Below are 16,719 nucleotides of genomic sequence, written 5' to 3'. Positions count from 1 at the left end.
GCAAACACGCACAATCATTCCGGCACTTCGACAACAAGAACAAAAAGAATAAGGACTGGCAAAGAACACGGGCAATTTTGCAGTCAACAAAAATAAAACGTTAAGAAAGTTTGCATTGCCACTATGCGCACGCGCGCAAATGTCCTCCTTGACGGCGTAGCCTGATAACGTCCCTTCAAGATGTTCGGCTGTGCTTTCGCTCACTTGCGGTGCACAGAAAGTTCAGTTCAGTGCGCGGATCGATCAATTCGGTGCACGGATCGAGCACTCAAGGCAACTCGTGGAGCCCAACCGCGGCACACACACACACACCACGAACGAAAAAGGACGGGTGAACGGGAACGTTCACGTCCGTCGTGGCGGTGTTAAGGCTGGGAGGCAATTCAATGGTGGCCCCCCCAAGCAACATTGTGAAGGCGCGACAGTGCGTCCGCGTTCGCATTGTTTGCTCCCTTCCTGTGAGAAACCACAACATTGTAGCGTTGCTAAGCTAATGCCCACCTTGACAATTTCGCCCCATGAGGCGTACAGGTCGTCAGGTAAGACAGAGGGTTATGGTCAGACACGACATTGACTCCTGCCCCAAAAACCCAATAATCAAACTTTTTCAATGCCCAAATGATGGCAAACGCCTCGCGCTCGATGGTTGACCAGCGAGTTTGGGTTGGAGTGAAACGATGGCTGGCAAAAGCGATTGGTTTTTCGCGGCCCTCTTTCCCCATCTGCGCCAGACATGCCCCGGCTCCCACCTCAGACGCGTCAGTAAACAGCCAATAAGGCTGGTGCGGGTCAGGGGTGTTTAGCGCCGCGGCTGAGCAAAGGGACTCCTTTAGCTGCTCGAACGCCCGCTCGGCCTCGCTACTCCAAGGAATGGGGTTCGGTACACCCCGCTTTGTCAGGGACGTAAGCGGCTCAGCTACCTCCGCGTAGTTGTTGACGTACTCTGGGTAATACCCGCAAAGGCCAAGGAGGCTTCGAAGCTCCCTCTTAGTCTTTGGTTGTACGAGACCTCTGATTGCGGCCAGCTTTTCCGGATCGGGACCGTGCGTTCCGCTGCCCACTACGTGGCCGAGGTACTTAATGTGGCCCTGAGCCACCTGGCAATTCTCAACGCTCGCCTTTAACCTTGCGTCCGTCAACAAGCCGAGGATAGTGTCCACGTGCGTAAGGTGTTCCTTCCATGAAGAGGAGAAGACGGCAATGTCATCCAGATAAGCCGTGGCGTAGGACCGGTGTTTGGCGAGCAACGTGTTCATCATCCTCTGAAATGTTGCTGCCGCATTTCTGAGACCAAACGGCATGACGCGCCACGCGTACTGCCCGTCGTGCGTGACGAAGGCGGTTAGGTGCTGGCTCTCCGGCGCTACCGGCACCTGCCAGTAGCCGCTCCGCAAGTCTATGACCGTGATAAACCTCGAGTGACCCACTTTCAGGATCAGCTCCTGCGGTGGAGTCATAGGAAATGCATCGGTGCGAGTCACGGCATTTAGTCTGCGGTAGGCAATACACATTCTCCACGACCCATCTTTCTTTCCGACGCAAACGACCGGGTGAGCATGCTCACTTTCCACTGGGGAAATGAGGCCCAATTCTAACAGTTCGTCTACCTGGTGGGTGGCTTCTTTCCTTAGCAGCTCCGGAACACGGTAAGGAAAAGCCCTCTTTGACTCATAACTTCCCTGCAGCTCGATTCGGTGTTGCCCCACCGCGGCGAGTCCCGGCGTTCCATCGAACAGGTCGGCGTGTTTTGCAACTACGCTTGCAATTTCAGAGCCCTCTGGCTCACTTAAGTCTGACAACTTCTCGATTGGGAGGGGGAGGGTACTTAGACACGGCGGCATAAAGCGCGGGGCGCATTCTACGTCCCCAAACTCGCTATCTTCATCGAACACTACCCCCACGTGACTGACGCGAGAGTAGTAAGGCCGCAGGCGGTTCGCGTGCACCACCGAAGTTCTCTTTTCCCCCATGTCGAGTCGGTATGAATGCGGCCTCTCCTGTGCAACAACCGTGAATGGGCCCAACGATCTTGGGGCCGTCTTACGTTTACCCTCCGTGTCGAAAAAAAGGACCTGTTTACCCACGCTGAACGTTTTGTTGCGCGCGGTTCTATTGTACGCGTGCGCGTAGCTGCCCTGGCGCGCGCTCGCCGTGAGCCCCGCCACTTCCGCCGCTACCTCTAGCTGCTCGCGCAGCTGCCGTAGGTATTTCGCTGGCTCCTCTTTTAATGTGCCCGGTACGGGCAGTTCCCCTGTCCAACTGTGCTGGAGGATCGCCAGCGGTCCTGTGGGGTTCCTGCCATATAGCATGCGAAACGGGGCGACTCCGGTTGTGTCATGCGGAACCTCTCGGTAGGCCCACAACACGAACGGTACTAGTCTATCCCAGTTCCTTGGATCCTTCTCGATGACGTGAAACAGCATGTTCTTAAGTACCCTATTCCAACGCTCCACCGTACCATTGCTCTCCGGGTGTTCCGGTGTCGAGAAGCGTGGCGCGCAGCCCAACCTTTCCAAAAAGCTTTGTGTCAGTTGGGACGTGAAGTTAGTACCCTGGTCAGAGCATATTAACTCAGAGATGCCAGTTCTGCTGAATATTGTCAGGAGAGCCTCGCAAGTTGCTTTCGCCGTAAGTGACCGCAGGTACACGACTTCGGGCCAGCGTGTGCAGAGGTCCACCAGACAAAGCGCATACTTGTGGCCCCGACCCGACGGTACGTCCAGGGGACCGATGATGTCCACGTTTACTACCTGGAATGGGTGGCCGGGCCTTGTTAGGAGAACAATAGGGACCCGGTCGCTGAGCCGTCTATCTGCCCGGATTTGGTAGCCATGACATGTTTGGCAGTGATTGGATACGTCTGCCTCTAGGCCGGGCCAGAAAAAGCTATATTTTATTCTAGCCTTCGTCTTTTCGGGGCCTAAATGGCCTCCCCATAGTGACTGGTAGGCCAGCAAGAGTACCTCCTCGCGTCTCTCTGAGGGCAGTACAAGTTGCGTTACCTTGGCGCCGGCTATAGTGTCCCTATGAAACAGCAACCCGTCAGAGACAAACATGCCGGCTTTCCCTCTTTTCGCGTCGGCCCAAGCTTTCTTTAGGCGGTCATCAGCCAGCTGAGACACCAGCAGCCTTGCCCGTGGGCCCTCAACTTCGACTGACTCATCAATCTCCTCGGCCGGAGCTTCGGGTGCCGTCTCTCCCGTAATCTCACACACGGCAGCCGCCGGTTCCGAGATCGCCCCGGTGCCGACCTCGCGGTCCCCACTTGAGGAGGCGAAAGTTTCAGCCGTGCTGTTCGCCTCCCGGTTGGGGTGACATTTCGTTAGCAGCTCCCAATCCTCTCTTGAAAGCAAACAGTCTAGTCCCTCGGCGAGGTTGTTGATGACAGCACAGATTAGCTGCACCTTGGGGCTCCCGACCACCGACACGGCCTGCCTCAAACTCACAGGCAGGCTGACCACTCTCGCGCTAACCGACTCGCCAAATGCCGGAACTAGCCTGATGGTGCCCGATGGCTGCATAGCGTCCTGTGGGACTAGGCTTTCTCGTACCACCGTAACTTCACTTCCCGGGTCGACCGTCGCGGTAACTGTCTTGCCTGCACAGTCGAGTTCCACGTACTGTAGTCTAGACTTTCTCAGCTCATCATGCTTCCGAGCGCATTTACCTCGGCCACGAGAATTCGTTGCCCCCACTCGTCAGGCCGGCATCCTGAGCCTGTACTGCACTTGCGTCCTCTACTATCACTCTCTGCACGTGCGCGCTGCGCCCTGGGTTTCCTGGCTTCTCAGCAATTTTCGGGCACAGCCGGAAATGTTGACCCTTTACCTTACAGACGCTACATGTCCACATTCGCTTGCCACTGTTGGTATTGCGCGGAGGTACTTGATCTTTACGCCCAACAGCGGAGCCTCTTCCCTTGGCCTGCTCGAAGGTTTGCAGCACGTTAGCTATCTCTGGCGGCTTCAGCCACGTCTCTGCTTCGCGCAGGCGAAAGTACTCCAGTCCCTCAGCGCTCAAACTGTTCTTAATTCTATCGGCCACCATGAGGGCCACTACCTCTTCTTTTGTTTCGACCTTCCTCGATTTCAGGTAGTAGTCAAACTGGGTGCCAACGCGGGAGGCAAATTGCGACCAGGTTTCGTCGTTACGTTTCGCTGCCTTTGCAAACCGGTCGAGGTATTCTGCGGGGCTTAACCTAAGCTGCTGCAGCACGGCCTTTTTTACCGCTTCGTAGTCATTGCACTGACTGTCCCCGAGTCCACGTAACATGTACCTCACCCGTTCGGACAACGCCGGTACAACTAAATAAACCAGACTCGACTCCGGCACACCGTACGTCACAAACAACCTTTCAACTTCGTCGAACCACAACGGACTGTCAGCATCGCACGGCAGCTTAAGTCCCTTCAGGACCTTTGCGCACTGGGTGACCGGGTTTAAGCCCGGCCGCCTACCCTCGTCTGAGTCCGAGCCCGTAGGAGTTTGCGTGCCAGCCCTCTTCTCCAGCTCCAACTTTCGCAACCGCTCTTCAGATTCGAGCTTCACTTTTAGTATGCGTTCTTCTGATTCTGGCGCCCTTTCCTCTTTTCGATCCGCCGCTTCGCGCTCTGCTTTTCTCTCTCGCTGCGCGGCCTCGCGCTCTGCTTTTCTCTCCCGCTCTTGAAACTCCAGCTCCATTCGTTTATTGATTATCGCCTCGGATTCCACCTGGGGAGATCCTCCTGCTGCCTAGCCTCCTTGAGGTGGCGCCTCGTCTGTCTGACAATTTTCGTCTCCTTCCGCCATGTTCGTCTGCATTCTCCGTGGGACTACCATGCAACCCCAGACTCAGCCTACAGCGCCACAACGAAGCGCAAGAAATCCCACTCACCCGCACCTCCGGTGGTTGGCTGCCGCGTCGTTGGCCCCGTGCGCTGGTTGGCTCTGCCGCTCCACTCCGCGCGGAGCTCAGCCGCCGTCGATGAAGGCGGGCTTGCGTCTGCTTGCTGCCCCTGGTTGTGGCCTGGTGGTTTCTTCTGCCAAATCCTGTCGGGCTGCGCCAGTAAAGATCGTTTCTCCCAAAGTCCGGTGTCGATCGGGAACCCAATCGCCCGGGCTCCGGTTGATCTGGCAGGAGGCTGGCTGGGCTATGGTGTTGAAGTTCTGGAAGACGGCGGTCGAATTGACGAACTCAAGGCGTTGCGGTTGATTAAATGAAACGAAGAGGTTTTATACAGCTATTTACAGTACAAAAACTGTGTACATGAGAAATAAAAAGAAAAAAGACTTCAAACTGCAGCTAGACGCTAGCTCCGAGTGCGCACAAATCACTCGAGCTCCTTAACTTCGTCTAACTCTCCTATTCTCGGAGCGTACACAAACCGCTCGAGAAACAACGGCCGAGACCCTGTCTCGCCGCAAGATCCGTCTAGTGGCCCGGTGCGGCGCTGCACCCTAAACCTCCGACGCGATCTTAACCTCGACTAGGGGGCTCACAACTCCCAACCTAGCGTTAACGGTCGAGACTCCTTGTCTCGCCGGGGACTGCCAGCTCAGCGCTCAGACCAGAACGATTTCTAACGGCCAAGTTCGGCATCATATAACCTCGAGGTCACCCTCTCTCGGAAACGCCCCTGTAGCGTTCGTACACGCGTATGGGAGTGCCCGAATTCACGTAGACAGCTGTCACTCAGCATGCCACGGAATATTCATTGAGGCGCCGCCACATTCGGGTCAACGGCACGCCCACAGACGAGCAGTTTCGTGCGACCCCGCGGGGTGAAAGAGTAACAAGACGGTGACCGTGCGTGATGCTGACCAGGGCGCGACAATAATAGAGACACGCCGGTAATCCCACCACCTCCGCGGGTCGGGCAGGCGTTCCTGGAATCCGGCGGCGGTGTCTGCTTTCTCAATGGGGGATTATCCTTGAGGAATGCGGTGGGCCAGACAATCCGTCTCCCGCGCACGCCGTGACCAATTGGCGTCGACTGCAGCGCAGTGTCGGCAGTGCTACGTCGCTAGACAGAGCGGCGGGTTCTCACGCGCAGCCCGGGTGCCTGGCCGCTAATCTCATAAGTGGACCTTACACGGGGTTAGCAGCAGCATCTCCCATTGCTCTTGTTGGCTAGTTGGCGAAAAGAGAGGCGGCTGCTTAGGGCTAAAGTCGCACACCGTGATTAAATGGGGGAGCGTTCCTACTTCTGAGCAAAATTTACAATCAGCGTCGTAGCGTTTCGGGTGTAATAAGTGAAGACGCGTCGGGTGTGGGAACAATCCATACAGTAGTTTATTGTTTACTGGAAAGGTCAGGGCACAGCGAAGGTAGGGTCGGTCTCTGAAGGTGATAATGCTGGGTTATGAGTGTCCCCGTGCCGCTCCATATCATGGGGGGTGAAAATGCAGGCTTCTTGGTGGGCGCATTGGTTGCCCTACATGGAAGCGTACGCGGGCGTCCAGATGAGCTGCAGGATGGAACCGAATAGTGAGTGACCGTTTAACACACGCAGTGCTCCTTGGGACACCCACCCCGGCTGGCAATTACGGTAGGTTATTTCGGAATCAGTGACTGCCTTTGGAACGCTTGGTTGAGTTAGAGCCAAGGCGATGGCAGGCTCATGTGGTGCGGCCATGTCTTGTGTCTTGAGTGAGGCATGCAATGAGGTTGGTGTTGGTTTTGGTGGTAGCCACAATGATAGCGTACCGCTATAATCGATGTTGAAATGCGTCTGTGTAGATAACTGCATGATTCCGACTGAGGGTTGTGTTGAGGGTTGAGCCCGTGCTTGTCGGCGACCCTCGTCGTGTGAGGGTCTCATATTTCTAAGCAAACGGAGCATTTTTATTTCATGTCGCCAAGAGTCTGGAAGTACATCAAGCGGAGTGAAATTTTGTGCTGCCCAGCCGATCTTGTGAAGAATGCGGTGGCCAGCCCCAGTTCTGCTCAATGGGAGCTTCTGGTTAGAAAGATGGCCCTCTATCAGTTCTTCCACCGTGTTGTGGATCCCCGTGCTAAGCAGTCTCTCTGTGGACACACTCATGGGAAGACCAACGGCCTGCTTAACCGCCTTTCTAATCATTATATAAAGCATCTTTATGTCCTTCTTCCCGAGACGAGATGGGATTGCCGCCAGTGATTCTTGAGAAGACAAAAGCTTGAATTATTCTAAAGGTATTTGATTCCTTGAGGCCTCTCTTTTTGGTGGCAACTCGCTTGATCATGTGTATAATTTGATTGGTGCTGTGTTTGAGGCGCTGCAATGATACGTCACTCTTGGTGTTTGCCTGGAAATGTATGCCCAGGATCTTGATGCAGGGCTTGGAGTGATAGCCTCGCCATCAAGAAGTATTTGAATGTGTTCCTTGATGTGTCGTTTGGCGTGAGGGCGGACGACAAGGAGCTGTAATCTGTCACGTGAATACTGGAGGCCACTGGCTTTATCGCATTAGCGTACTAGAAATGAGATGTCATGTGTGCTTCCTTTAATTTTTGTAACTCCTAGCACATGCGCAAGTACCGCACCGGGCCGCTAGACGAGCTGTTGGCGGAACGCACAGCGGTGAGAGGGGTCGCTTGACGCTATCGTGTGGCATTCAGCGAGAATGCAGCGGGTAAACCCGTAGAAGTGCTTGGTGAGTGCACCACCTGTCTTCCCCGTCTCCGCGTTGGCTCGTAGCTAAATGTGTAGGACAATGGGATCTCGTTTTGTTATTTTATTCGTTCCTGGTTCGATTCCTGGCGGTGCCAGTAAATTCTTTTATTTGTTCCCGGGAGTTTTCTGTTGACAACAACGGTCGCGGAAGAACCCTTGGGGGTAGAGGTACAAAGTTTTGCTTTAAAAAACAAGTTTATTGAACCGAACCTGTGCTCTCCTAACAACTCAAAGAATACACAGGCGGCGAAGTAGCAGTGAACAAAGTGACGTGCACAGGCCAGTGTCGGCGAATCGAATTCCGCGGCGTCTGCTCTGTGGGCATATATGTCTTTGCGCGAGTGTTTCTCGAACAGTCGAATTACATCCAGACCACTGCCGATCAAATAAGATTATTCTACTCAGGTAAAGTTAGTGCGAAACGCTCTACCCACCAAAGCAGATAACACATGCGGCATAAGAAATTAGGAATAGAACACGCGCTTCACTTGAATTCGCTTTACCACCCGGCGCAGCCGCTCGGCAAAAACAAAGCATAAAAAGGCAAAATTCATGGTTCGCGGAATATCTCAAGTTCCCGTAAACTGCTGAAGCATCCCACCTTAAACCAACGGCGTTGTTTGGAGGGCTTGACGCTAATCATACGACACCAGGTGGCCGACAGTATAAAGACCAAGGCCAATTCTGATTTGCACCAGCGAGTAGCGCTGTACGGTTGTGTGTTTGAATGACTGATTTCTTTGGACCTATTAAAGACTTTGCCGGACCACCGTCGTAAGCATAAAATTTCGTTTTGTTCTGTTCGTTCTGTTGTTGCGACAGCTGAAATGCACTGAAAGGTCAGATATGACCCTTCTCGTTTTAATAGGGGGCGCCGGATGAGCCCGGAATAATTGAAATCACCAATCAGCAAAGGAGCGACAAACTAGCCAAGTCACCACACTGAAATTTCCGTCTTCATAAGTTTAAAAAACTCGCTAGTTTAGCAACAAATCACCAGAACTGGCAACCCTGCTAATCAATAATATGGTAAAGGAAACCACATTGGGGATCGGCTGGGTGGGCGTCAGTGATCCCGATCATACGCGAAGCCCTAAATCACATCAAAATAAATCGCGCTCGATGTGTTTTTGTAGGTACTTGTATTATGGACCTGGACGAGAGTTGTGCTGCATGTCCAGGGTCCGGTAACTAAAATCGTTGGCTGAGAAGTGCGACGCAAAGCATCTATCGTCTTTGCCAGCAAGCTATAAGCTAAAGTTGTTTCGTCAAAATTTCCTCTGTGTTTGTCTGGGGTTGCAGCGACTTAGCTTTAACAAAGGGTATAAGAGCGTGGTTGTTTATTGAATAGCTATCGCACATCGCGAAATAACAGTGCGTGGTGTCTACCTAGTGGTAAGGTTTGACTTCAGGCATTGTGCACATACCAGCCGTGTGGACAGGTGACAATGGTGATAGTAGTATTGGCGATTCTGAGCGATGATAGCCGCGCACCCGCGTGTTCACTGAGGGTTTGCAAGTTTTCAGAGACGTTTATCTGGGGCAGTGTGGCAATCTAATGACTGCAGGCTTTCTGCTCGACTGTGTTCAGCAGGCGACATGCATTTTCCGCACCTTCGGAAGCCGCTTCTCCTCCAGGTGCCGCTAACGCAGACTCGTCAGGCGTTATGCCGTATTCCTGGCGGTGCCAGTAAATTCTTTTATTTGTTCCCGGGAGTTTTCTGGTGACAACAATGATCGCAAAAGAACCCTTAGTTTGATCATCAGCGGACGGGCACAATAGGCGCGTGGACGCTACCCTGATTCCGCAGCCAGTTTATGCAGTAAAATTAAAGGGTTCCGTTATGGCCGCTTGTGAACAGTTCGTCTCTTCATGTCAATACATCGTTTCGCCGCTGCATGGTTTATGTCGCGTGTTCTTGGGCCAGGTAACATTCCGCCACGAAACGTAACTTTAAAGCCAACGTTTAGGGACGGCCTTCTAATCGAGGAACGGGTCGTACACCCCAGATCACACAAAGATGATGATAATGTACAAAATGAAGAAGTGGTCTGACGCCGAAACGCTCGCTTAGGCCGGAAAGCACTCGTCACACGAGTTTCTCCCTCTTGGGACAGCCGCCTGGCACAATCAGTCACCGCATTTTTTCGTACACCCCATTTTCGGATTACTTTCTTTTTAATTTCTCGAAAACTGTACAGGGTACATCAGCTACACTCTTGAAAATTGCCGCTGGTGGGCTTCCTCACAACTCTTCAGAGCGAACAATCATCGTGACCAAATGTGCAAATTTGGTGACTCACGACGCCCAGCCTGCAATTAGTGAAAACGCATAGCATGTGCGCTGGGACAGCAGCGTTGATGTAGGCCTTGCGCTGCTGAAGGCCATGGGACAAGATTCGGTTGAAAGTTAAACGTTGCTCTTGGAAAGTGGCAGTCGCGAAGCGATGCAAAACAACAGGACGAGGAATAGCCGCTAGTGGGCATCAACACAATGCCCAAGAACGACAAATGTGCGTGACGAAATGGGCAAATTTGGCAAAGGACGAGACGAGCTTGTGATTATAGTAAATAGTAGACTGCGCTGGGAGAGCCGCCCGCACGCACACCTCGCGCAGTTGTCTGAGCGCATAAATTTTGTTTTGCTCTAACCGCATGCGGGGACTCGTCACTGGCCAATTTTCACATTTTTATCGCTGATTGGTCGTTGTGCTTTATATTGAAAAGCCCCGCTGCGGCAATTTTTTAGAGGAAACAAACATACGTAATAGCTATTTATGAGCTCAATTCATATTGTATTGCGTAGAGGGCATTTGAAATGTGCCACACATATCTGCTACAACCGAACACTACGAAGTGTAAAACCCGAGGACACCCAATAACTATGGCATAACTAGTGAAATTGAGGGCAAATGGTTAAGCCGTCGGGGGTACGAACATATAACCCTTCTGATCCTGAACACACTTCCCAATCCATTCAAGCCACATAGATAGGCTGCGCCTTTTCTATTCCTATGAATGGTCAACGTTTCTTCAGCGTTTGCGGTGGATTACGGTCTCAAAAATACCGAATTCTTTTGTACAATTCCGTGTAGTAGAAGGCGCTTGCGTACACACAAAGCAACGATGCGCCACCCCCAATATTGAAACTACAATCGGTTTGGTCGGCATCAAATGTGTGATAGTATGAGCGGCCCTCGAGGAAACATCGGCGCCACCATGTTGACGTTAAACACTCCAAACATTTTTTTGCAATTGAGGGAACACGTATTACGCCGGCATAAGCGCAGGGATTAACCACTAATGCCCCGTACACATTTATTAGTGATGCCTTCCCCTGAAAAGGAATTCATAGGCAGTCCGATACACGCAGATGGAAATAAAACAGCACGCAAATCATGCACTTGGTCAGCGGTTGCATGTAGTATGTCTACCAGCTTACTCAGTCGATATTGTCACGGGAAGAAGACGACGAGAGCTATAGGCCCAACCTCTGAAGAAAAAGAAGACCCAGCTCGGCGGGCTCCCTCATGGCTGACATCGTGTAAATAGTGTAAATACATCACTCGCATCTTCCATTGTTCATTTCCTGTGTCCTGCCGCCACGTAACATGTTTTGGTGGAGGTTGCGGATGTCATCCCCATCCTGGTCGCAGCTCCACTTCGCCTCCGCTGCTGAACATCGCTCAAAGGTTCTTGGATCGCGTCGGCCCGCCCCAGCCCCGGTGAGCCACGGACGCACCATTCCCCAGCCCCGTGTCCCCAGCCTGTGACTTGCCGAGACCAAACGACGTGACCAGCCGCGACCTGAACAGAAGACGACACCGTTCCCCTGCCCTGAACTCCGGCGCGCCTCCGGGGCCTTTGGACGTCGGTCTACTGCGTCGGCGGACATTGCTCTTTTTGGGCCAGTGCTCACCACGACGAATCAACCTCATCCGTGGCGGCGAGGACTGCCTTTTTCCTCTCATCGCGCATCGTCACCGCATCTGTATATTTACGAAGGCCTCGACCGGGACGGTCGCTTTCGACGAGAGGGATGTGTCACGGGAAGAAGACGACGAGAGCTATCGGCCCAACCTCTGAAGAAAAAGAAGACCCAGCTCGGCGGGCTCCCTCATGGCTGACATCGTGTAAATAGTGTAAATACATCACTCGCATCTTCCATTGTTCATTTCCTGTGTCCTGCCGCCACGTAACAATAAAAATAATCAGCAAAAGCATTGCTTCTGAGCCGATCGAAAATCGGGAAGCTCTTATGGTTTTGCAGGTTCGCACACCTACACAAATACCACAAACTTTGCTGTTACAGGTCATAGTTTGTGGGCGTCACATGGGACCTCACAAGCTTGGCGGAGCATGCTCATTTCTCGCATAAGAACAAACTCGAAACCTTTCGTGCGTGTCGTGATGCGAACGGTATAAAATTGTCTAAAGCTAGACTGCTTTAGACAATTTAAACGTTGATAAACCGAGAAACAACAAGGCATACCAAAAAGAAAAAAAACACAAACATCTTCCTCCCTGATTCTTCAAAGATGAGGATCATGAAACATTTGCCCGTAATTTTAATACACACTAATACACATCATATGTAGTAGTAAGGATCTACAGTGAGATTAGTTTTGGCAGGGTTTACATGCAGCAGCTTAATTGCTTACTCGAAAGGTGCCTTCAGGCAAACTAAGGATAACAATCTGTATCTACACTATCTACGACCTGGTTTGCGGCCGCATCTTGGAGTGGTGGAATTGCAGCGCAGATATTTTTGCTTATCTATCAGCCAGTGCTGTTGCTGTGACAAATGGAGCTAGTAGGGTGTAGTTTACAGTGAAGCTCGTGATAGCGCGTTTGAAAAGAATGAAGAATGCTCACACTAATCCGTAAAACTCCAAGGTAGCGAAGCTGTATGCAACCTTTACGACCATCACGAATACATCACGCTCGAGACACATGCAGGACTAGGGCATGCGATTGGCATGCGACGGATCGTTACGACTGATTATTACGACCGGTTTTGGTGTCGCACACTCGTCGGAGGAGGCTCCCGACTTTCCACTTGCGAGCCAGATGCAATCATACGGTCGATGCAATCATCGTGCGGTCGCAGCAAACCAGAGCCCGAAGGTACCGTCATAATAACGTCACCGTGAAAGTTTCTTTCGAAGACTCGACGAGGCGCTAGTGGTAGTTTCGAACATTTTAAAGGGAGCAGCGCGATGCGTGCATTCACGGTCTCCGCCGACCCTCGCACTGTCCGATACCAATACAGACTTCTGGTAGACACATATTGCCGGTGGTACGAACAGCATGGACGAGCGAAATCGTAGTTGCTAAACATACCCGCACTGATTTACTAACATATAGAGGGCAATGTATATCCTAATATCACTATTCATATTTACTTGAGGTTGATAAATGTTTTCATTTTTCTGCTCTAATTTCTCTTGCACATATCTAAATCGGCCGGAGTGGCCTAAACATAGAGGCAAACAGTTATTTATTTATTAATTTATTTATTTATTTATTTATTTATTTATTTATTTATTTATTTATTTATTTAAATATTCATTCATGTACCCCTAAAGAGGGTATAACATAGGGGGGAGCATGCGCATACATCAAATATAACATGAATGGGTGCTAGCAGCATCACAAATTAGAAACTTATTAAAAATACAACCAATAAGAAGTTTTTTCAATCACATAACTCCAAAACATGTTACTACAATGCAAGAACATAACCAGAAAAAATGAAATACTGATAATAAAAAGGTCAACATACGCAAGCAAGCACAGAATTAGGTCGCTTCATTTTTTAAAACGTGTTGAAATTTTGTTATGCCAGCTTCTGTGGCAATGTGCTGTGGTAGGTTATTCCAGTCTATTATTGTGCGTGGAATAAATGAGTGCGCGAACGCAAACGAATGGGAACTGATGCGCTTAACTTTACAAGAATAATCGCGCCGTGAAAATGTAACAGCGGGTGAGTGAAAGAAGTCGTCCTGAAGGCGCTCATGGTGGTACAATTTATGAAAAAAGTGTTAAGTGGTAGGGAAGTGATCATGTCGGTGGGGAAGTGTTAATGAAACCAAATCGGCCCGATTTTTCAACGCTGTGATGCTTGCGGAGGGTCAATAAACCGAAAAAATAATACAAACAGCGCGGTTTTGCAGGGATTCGATATCACGTATTAAGTATTCCTGACTTCGATCCCAGATGGTACATGCGTATTCAATTTAAGGGATGATGAGAGGGAGGTAGGCACGTTTTCTAATGTGTGATGGTGCGTGCTTTAAGTTGTTTTATTAGGCCTAGTGTACGATTGGCAGATGCGAGCGTTTGATTAATATGGTTAGGCCATGTAAATATGCTTTAAAATGCACTCCAAGGTACTCGTGCCTGGAAACCAGTTCAGTGTATTGTTGTTTAGGAGATATGTAGTTGAAATGTGTTGCTGTAGCTAACCGCTTCGAGAAGGCTTAGCATGGAGCGAAAACAGTGGGCCAAACGACGCTGACGACGCATCGCACGCACACTTTGGAGAAATTGTCTCAAATTCAGGCGTACGCCTAGTCGTGGCGACCGTCGTAACAATCAGTCGCATGCCAATAGCATGCTGTAATCGTGCATGTGTCTGCGATTTATTTCGCGATAACAGCCGATTTACTTCTTCGCTGCCGAAACAACCTTCACTCCACCGTTGTTGCTAATAAGTGTGAGATTCTTCCATTTTTTTAAGTGCTAATCATTGGAAATCACCTCGCAGGGGCGTACACTATGACGTGTCTTTGTCGTTCGAAGCACGTGTTGCCACCATTACGGTGAACGCTCGCCAGTACAAGAGTTCCGCTCGGAACGAGAGTTTGCAGCGCATGTATCCGCGATTAAGGCGAATGGTGGAGCTTGTTTTTGGGCCAATCTTGGCCACTCCCTCTGAGTGGGTATGATTGGCTTCACACACGTGGGCCAGGGAAGCTTGGCGGTAGCCGCGAGGCACACCCACACACACGAGTACTCGGAATTTTCTTGGGTTATTTTAACTTCCAGGCGGTCGCCACAATTTCGCCGAATCTCCCGAAGTGGTAAGCTTGGCTTGGCAAACATCCACAGGTTACGCTGGCGGTCTTCATGAAGCACGTACGCACGAGTGCTCGGGATTTTCTTGGTTTTGCTAGCTGCGAGGCGGTCGCCGCAATTTTGGCCAATCTTCTTAAAAGTGGGTATGCTTGGTTTGACATACGTGCACCCTAAGCGCTGTGGAGTCGCGGGGAGGCACGCACACTGTTGCGCTCGGAATTTTCCTGTTTTCTGTTAACTTCCCACCGGTCGCCGCAATCTTGGCCAATCATCCTACGTGGGTATGCATGGCTTGACAAACATGTGCAGGGGACAATGGGCGGAAGCAGCGAGGCACGAACGCACGCATTTTCTTGGTTTTATTAACCGTCAGTCGGTCGCCGCTAGTCCCGCGGTCATGTGAGCACGCTCGGCAAGTTCTTCGTATTTTTAACTGCGGTCAGGAAAAATTATGATTTGCTAACCAGCGTCGCTGTTGAAATATCTTTCTGCCCCCGTCGTATCCATTGTTAATGTGAAGTTAACCCTCCTCGCCTTAACAGCACAGAAGGCATGATATTAGTAAGTTGCGGGATAGCAATCACTCCTCCTAAATGTGCACCTCATACTTAGGGGACTGCGGTCCTGCTAATCGGTGGCCTGGCGGTGTATCCTCATGTCGAAGTTGTTAGTTTAGTGTCTGTTAGTTAAAAAGAAGCAAATTTCTGCTGTCCGCTCCTAGGCGCTGGCTTGCGGTAGATTTTGCCTCCCCGAACGTCCTGGTCAAACATTCCGGGGACATTCTGGGGATCTTTGTTACCAACCATAATAGTTGCGTGAGGCGGTCTCCGTTAATAAATTACGGTAGTTTGACAATTTGATTGTGATATTGAATAGGAAAAAAAATTGTGTGGTGCTGGAAGGCGCCGGAACTGAACACTTCATACCTTCACTTGTTTAGGTACGGCCAAACGAGTGGAAGACGCGTATTTACACTCATTATAAAATGGACGAGGTATATTACATCGGTATGGCTCATCAGAGTGGTGATGCTACCCAGAATCACCAGTTGCACCTGTAAGGGGGTGCATTTCCAGATCCGGTCGTGCACGATGCATCGCCAGAAATCCAGAGCACGACTCACTCGTTCATTTTTTTAGCGAGAGATGAACTAGGCAAAAGTGAAACAATAAACCAGCGTGAGGTGCAGATGCGGCTCTCGGGAGAGCCCATAAGCCTTTTTTCATCGGCTTGGCGAGACCCACAGAAATGCTGTCATTAAGGTCTCTAGGACGTGGCCCTTGTAGGAAGCGAAAATGAATATTTAATGAGCAGGCAACAGCCTGCTCATTAAATATTCTCTTCTCGCCACGTGACATGTCGGGGCGACGAGAAGGGTGGCGTCACAAGCGCATTTGGTCATCTTCGCCAACATTACAGTGAAGAAATGACATGGCCTATGGATTTAAAGAATAGCGACATTAGGTGCCATCCTACGAGGTGTACTTCTCGTAAATAGCTTCGGTCACGCCGCACTGCCCAAGCAGAGGCGAAACAGAACAAAACTGGAGGGTCGACGACTGTCTCTCTTTTATTGTCGCTGATTTCATGTCGTTGTTAACCGTATCACATATGCCTGAGACGGCAGAGGATGTTCCCCATCCCAATTAAGTGCAGCTTAGTGCTGAAATTGTGGCGCACCGCGTTCCTTATGTAGCAAGCCTAATGAAAGCGCGCATTATTGCGCAATGCCGCATGATCGGCACTTCATGAAGCATTCTCTCAATGAAAGTCACGTGGGCACCCATTTCTTACCTTATAATGGGACAGTGTGCGGGCATCCTTTTAGCAAGCATTCCCTTAAAAAAAGTTACATGGGCACCCATTCCTTACTGTATATTTCGAGAATGCATGGAGATCCTTCCAGCTGAGTTGTGAAAGCGCATGTGTGAAAGGGTAGCCGGACGTTGCTGTCATTGTTACTTTAGGAATAGAAAATGATTCGGAAACTGTCATCGTCATCGC

General features: G+C 50.8%; 2 protein-coding genes across 2 annotated transcripts in view; both read right to left on the bottom strand.

Moving 5' to 3' along the window:
• Positions 1-485: 485 nt before the first annotated feature.
• Positions 486-3,521, bottom strand: LOC144153344 (uncharacterized). Its single transcript, XM_077684994.1, has 2 exons — positions 2,454-3,521; positions 486-1,025 (listed from the first exon to the last, which is right to left on the bottom strand). Exons 1-2 carry the CDS (start codon positions 3,519-3,521, stop codon positions 486-488), a joined length of 1,608 nt encoding a protein of 535 aa, XP_077541120.1.
• A 142-nt stretch (positions 3,522-3,663) lies between these two features.
• Positions 3,664-16,719, bottom strand: part of LOC144153343 (uncharacterized) — an 88,712-nt gene continuing 75,656 nt past the window's right edge. The window contains exons 2-3 of the mRNA XM_077684993.1: positions 4,641-4,731; positions 3,664-4,547 (exon numbers count right to left, since the gene is read on the bottom strand). Coding sequence (XP_077541119.1) covers positions 3,664-4,547; positions 4,641-4,731 — 975 coding nt within the window. The remainder of the gene's footprint in view (positions 4,548-4,640; positions 4,732-16,719) is intronic.

The sequence above is a fragment of the Haemaphysalis longicornis genome, unplaced genomic scaffold, assembly GCF_048455015.1.
Source record: "Haemaphysalis longicornis isolate Haplotype H1 unplaced genomic scaffold, Haemaphysalis longicornis Haplotype H1 scaffold_9, whole genome shotgun sequence".
NCBI classification, from domain to species: Eukaryota; Metazoa; Arthropoda; class Arachnida; order Ixodida; family Ixodidae; genus Haemaphysalis; species Haemaphysalis longicornis.
The sequence above is the reverse complement of the archived record's forward strand: the minus strand, read 5'-3'. Positions and strand labels throughout refer to the sequence as shown.

Bases quoted from the DNA above. Each gene is read 5' to 3' on its own strand.
- LOC144153344 (XM_077684994.1), bottom strand. From the start codon at position 3,521: ATGCAGCCATCGGGCACCATCAGGCTAGTTCCGGCATTTGGCGAGTCG. The intron at 1,026-2,453 runs GTGGAGCGTTGG...GATCCGGAAAAG, and splicing joins ACCCGGAGAGCAATGGTACG to CTGGCCGCAATCAGAGGTCT.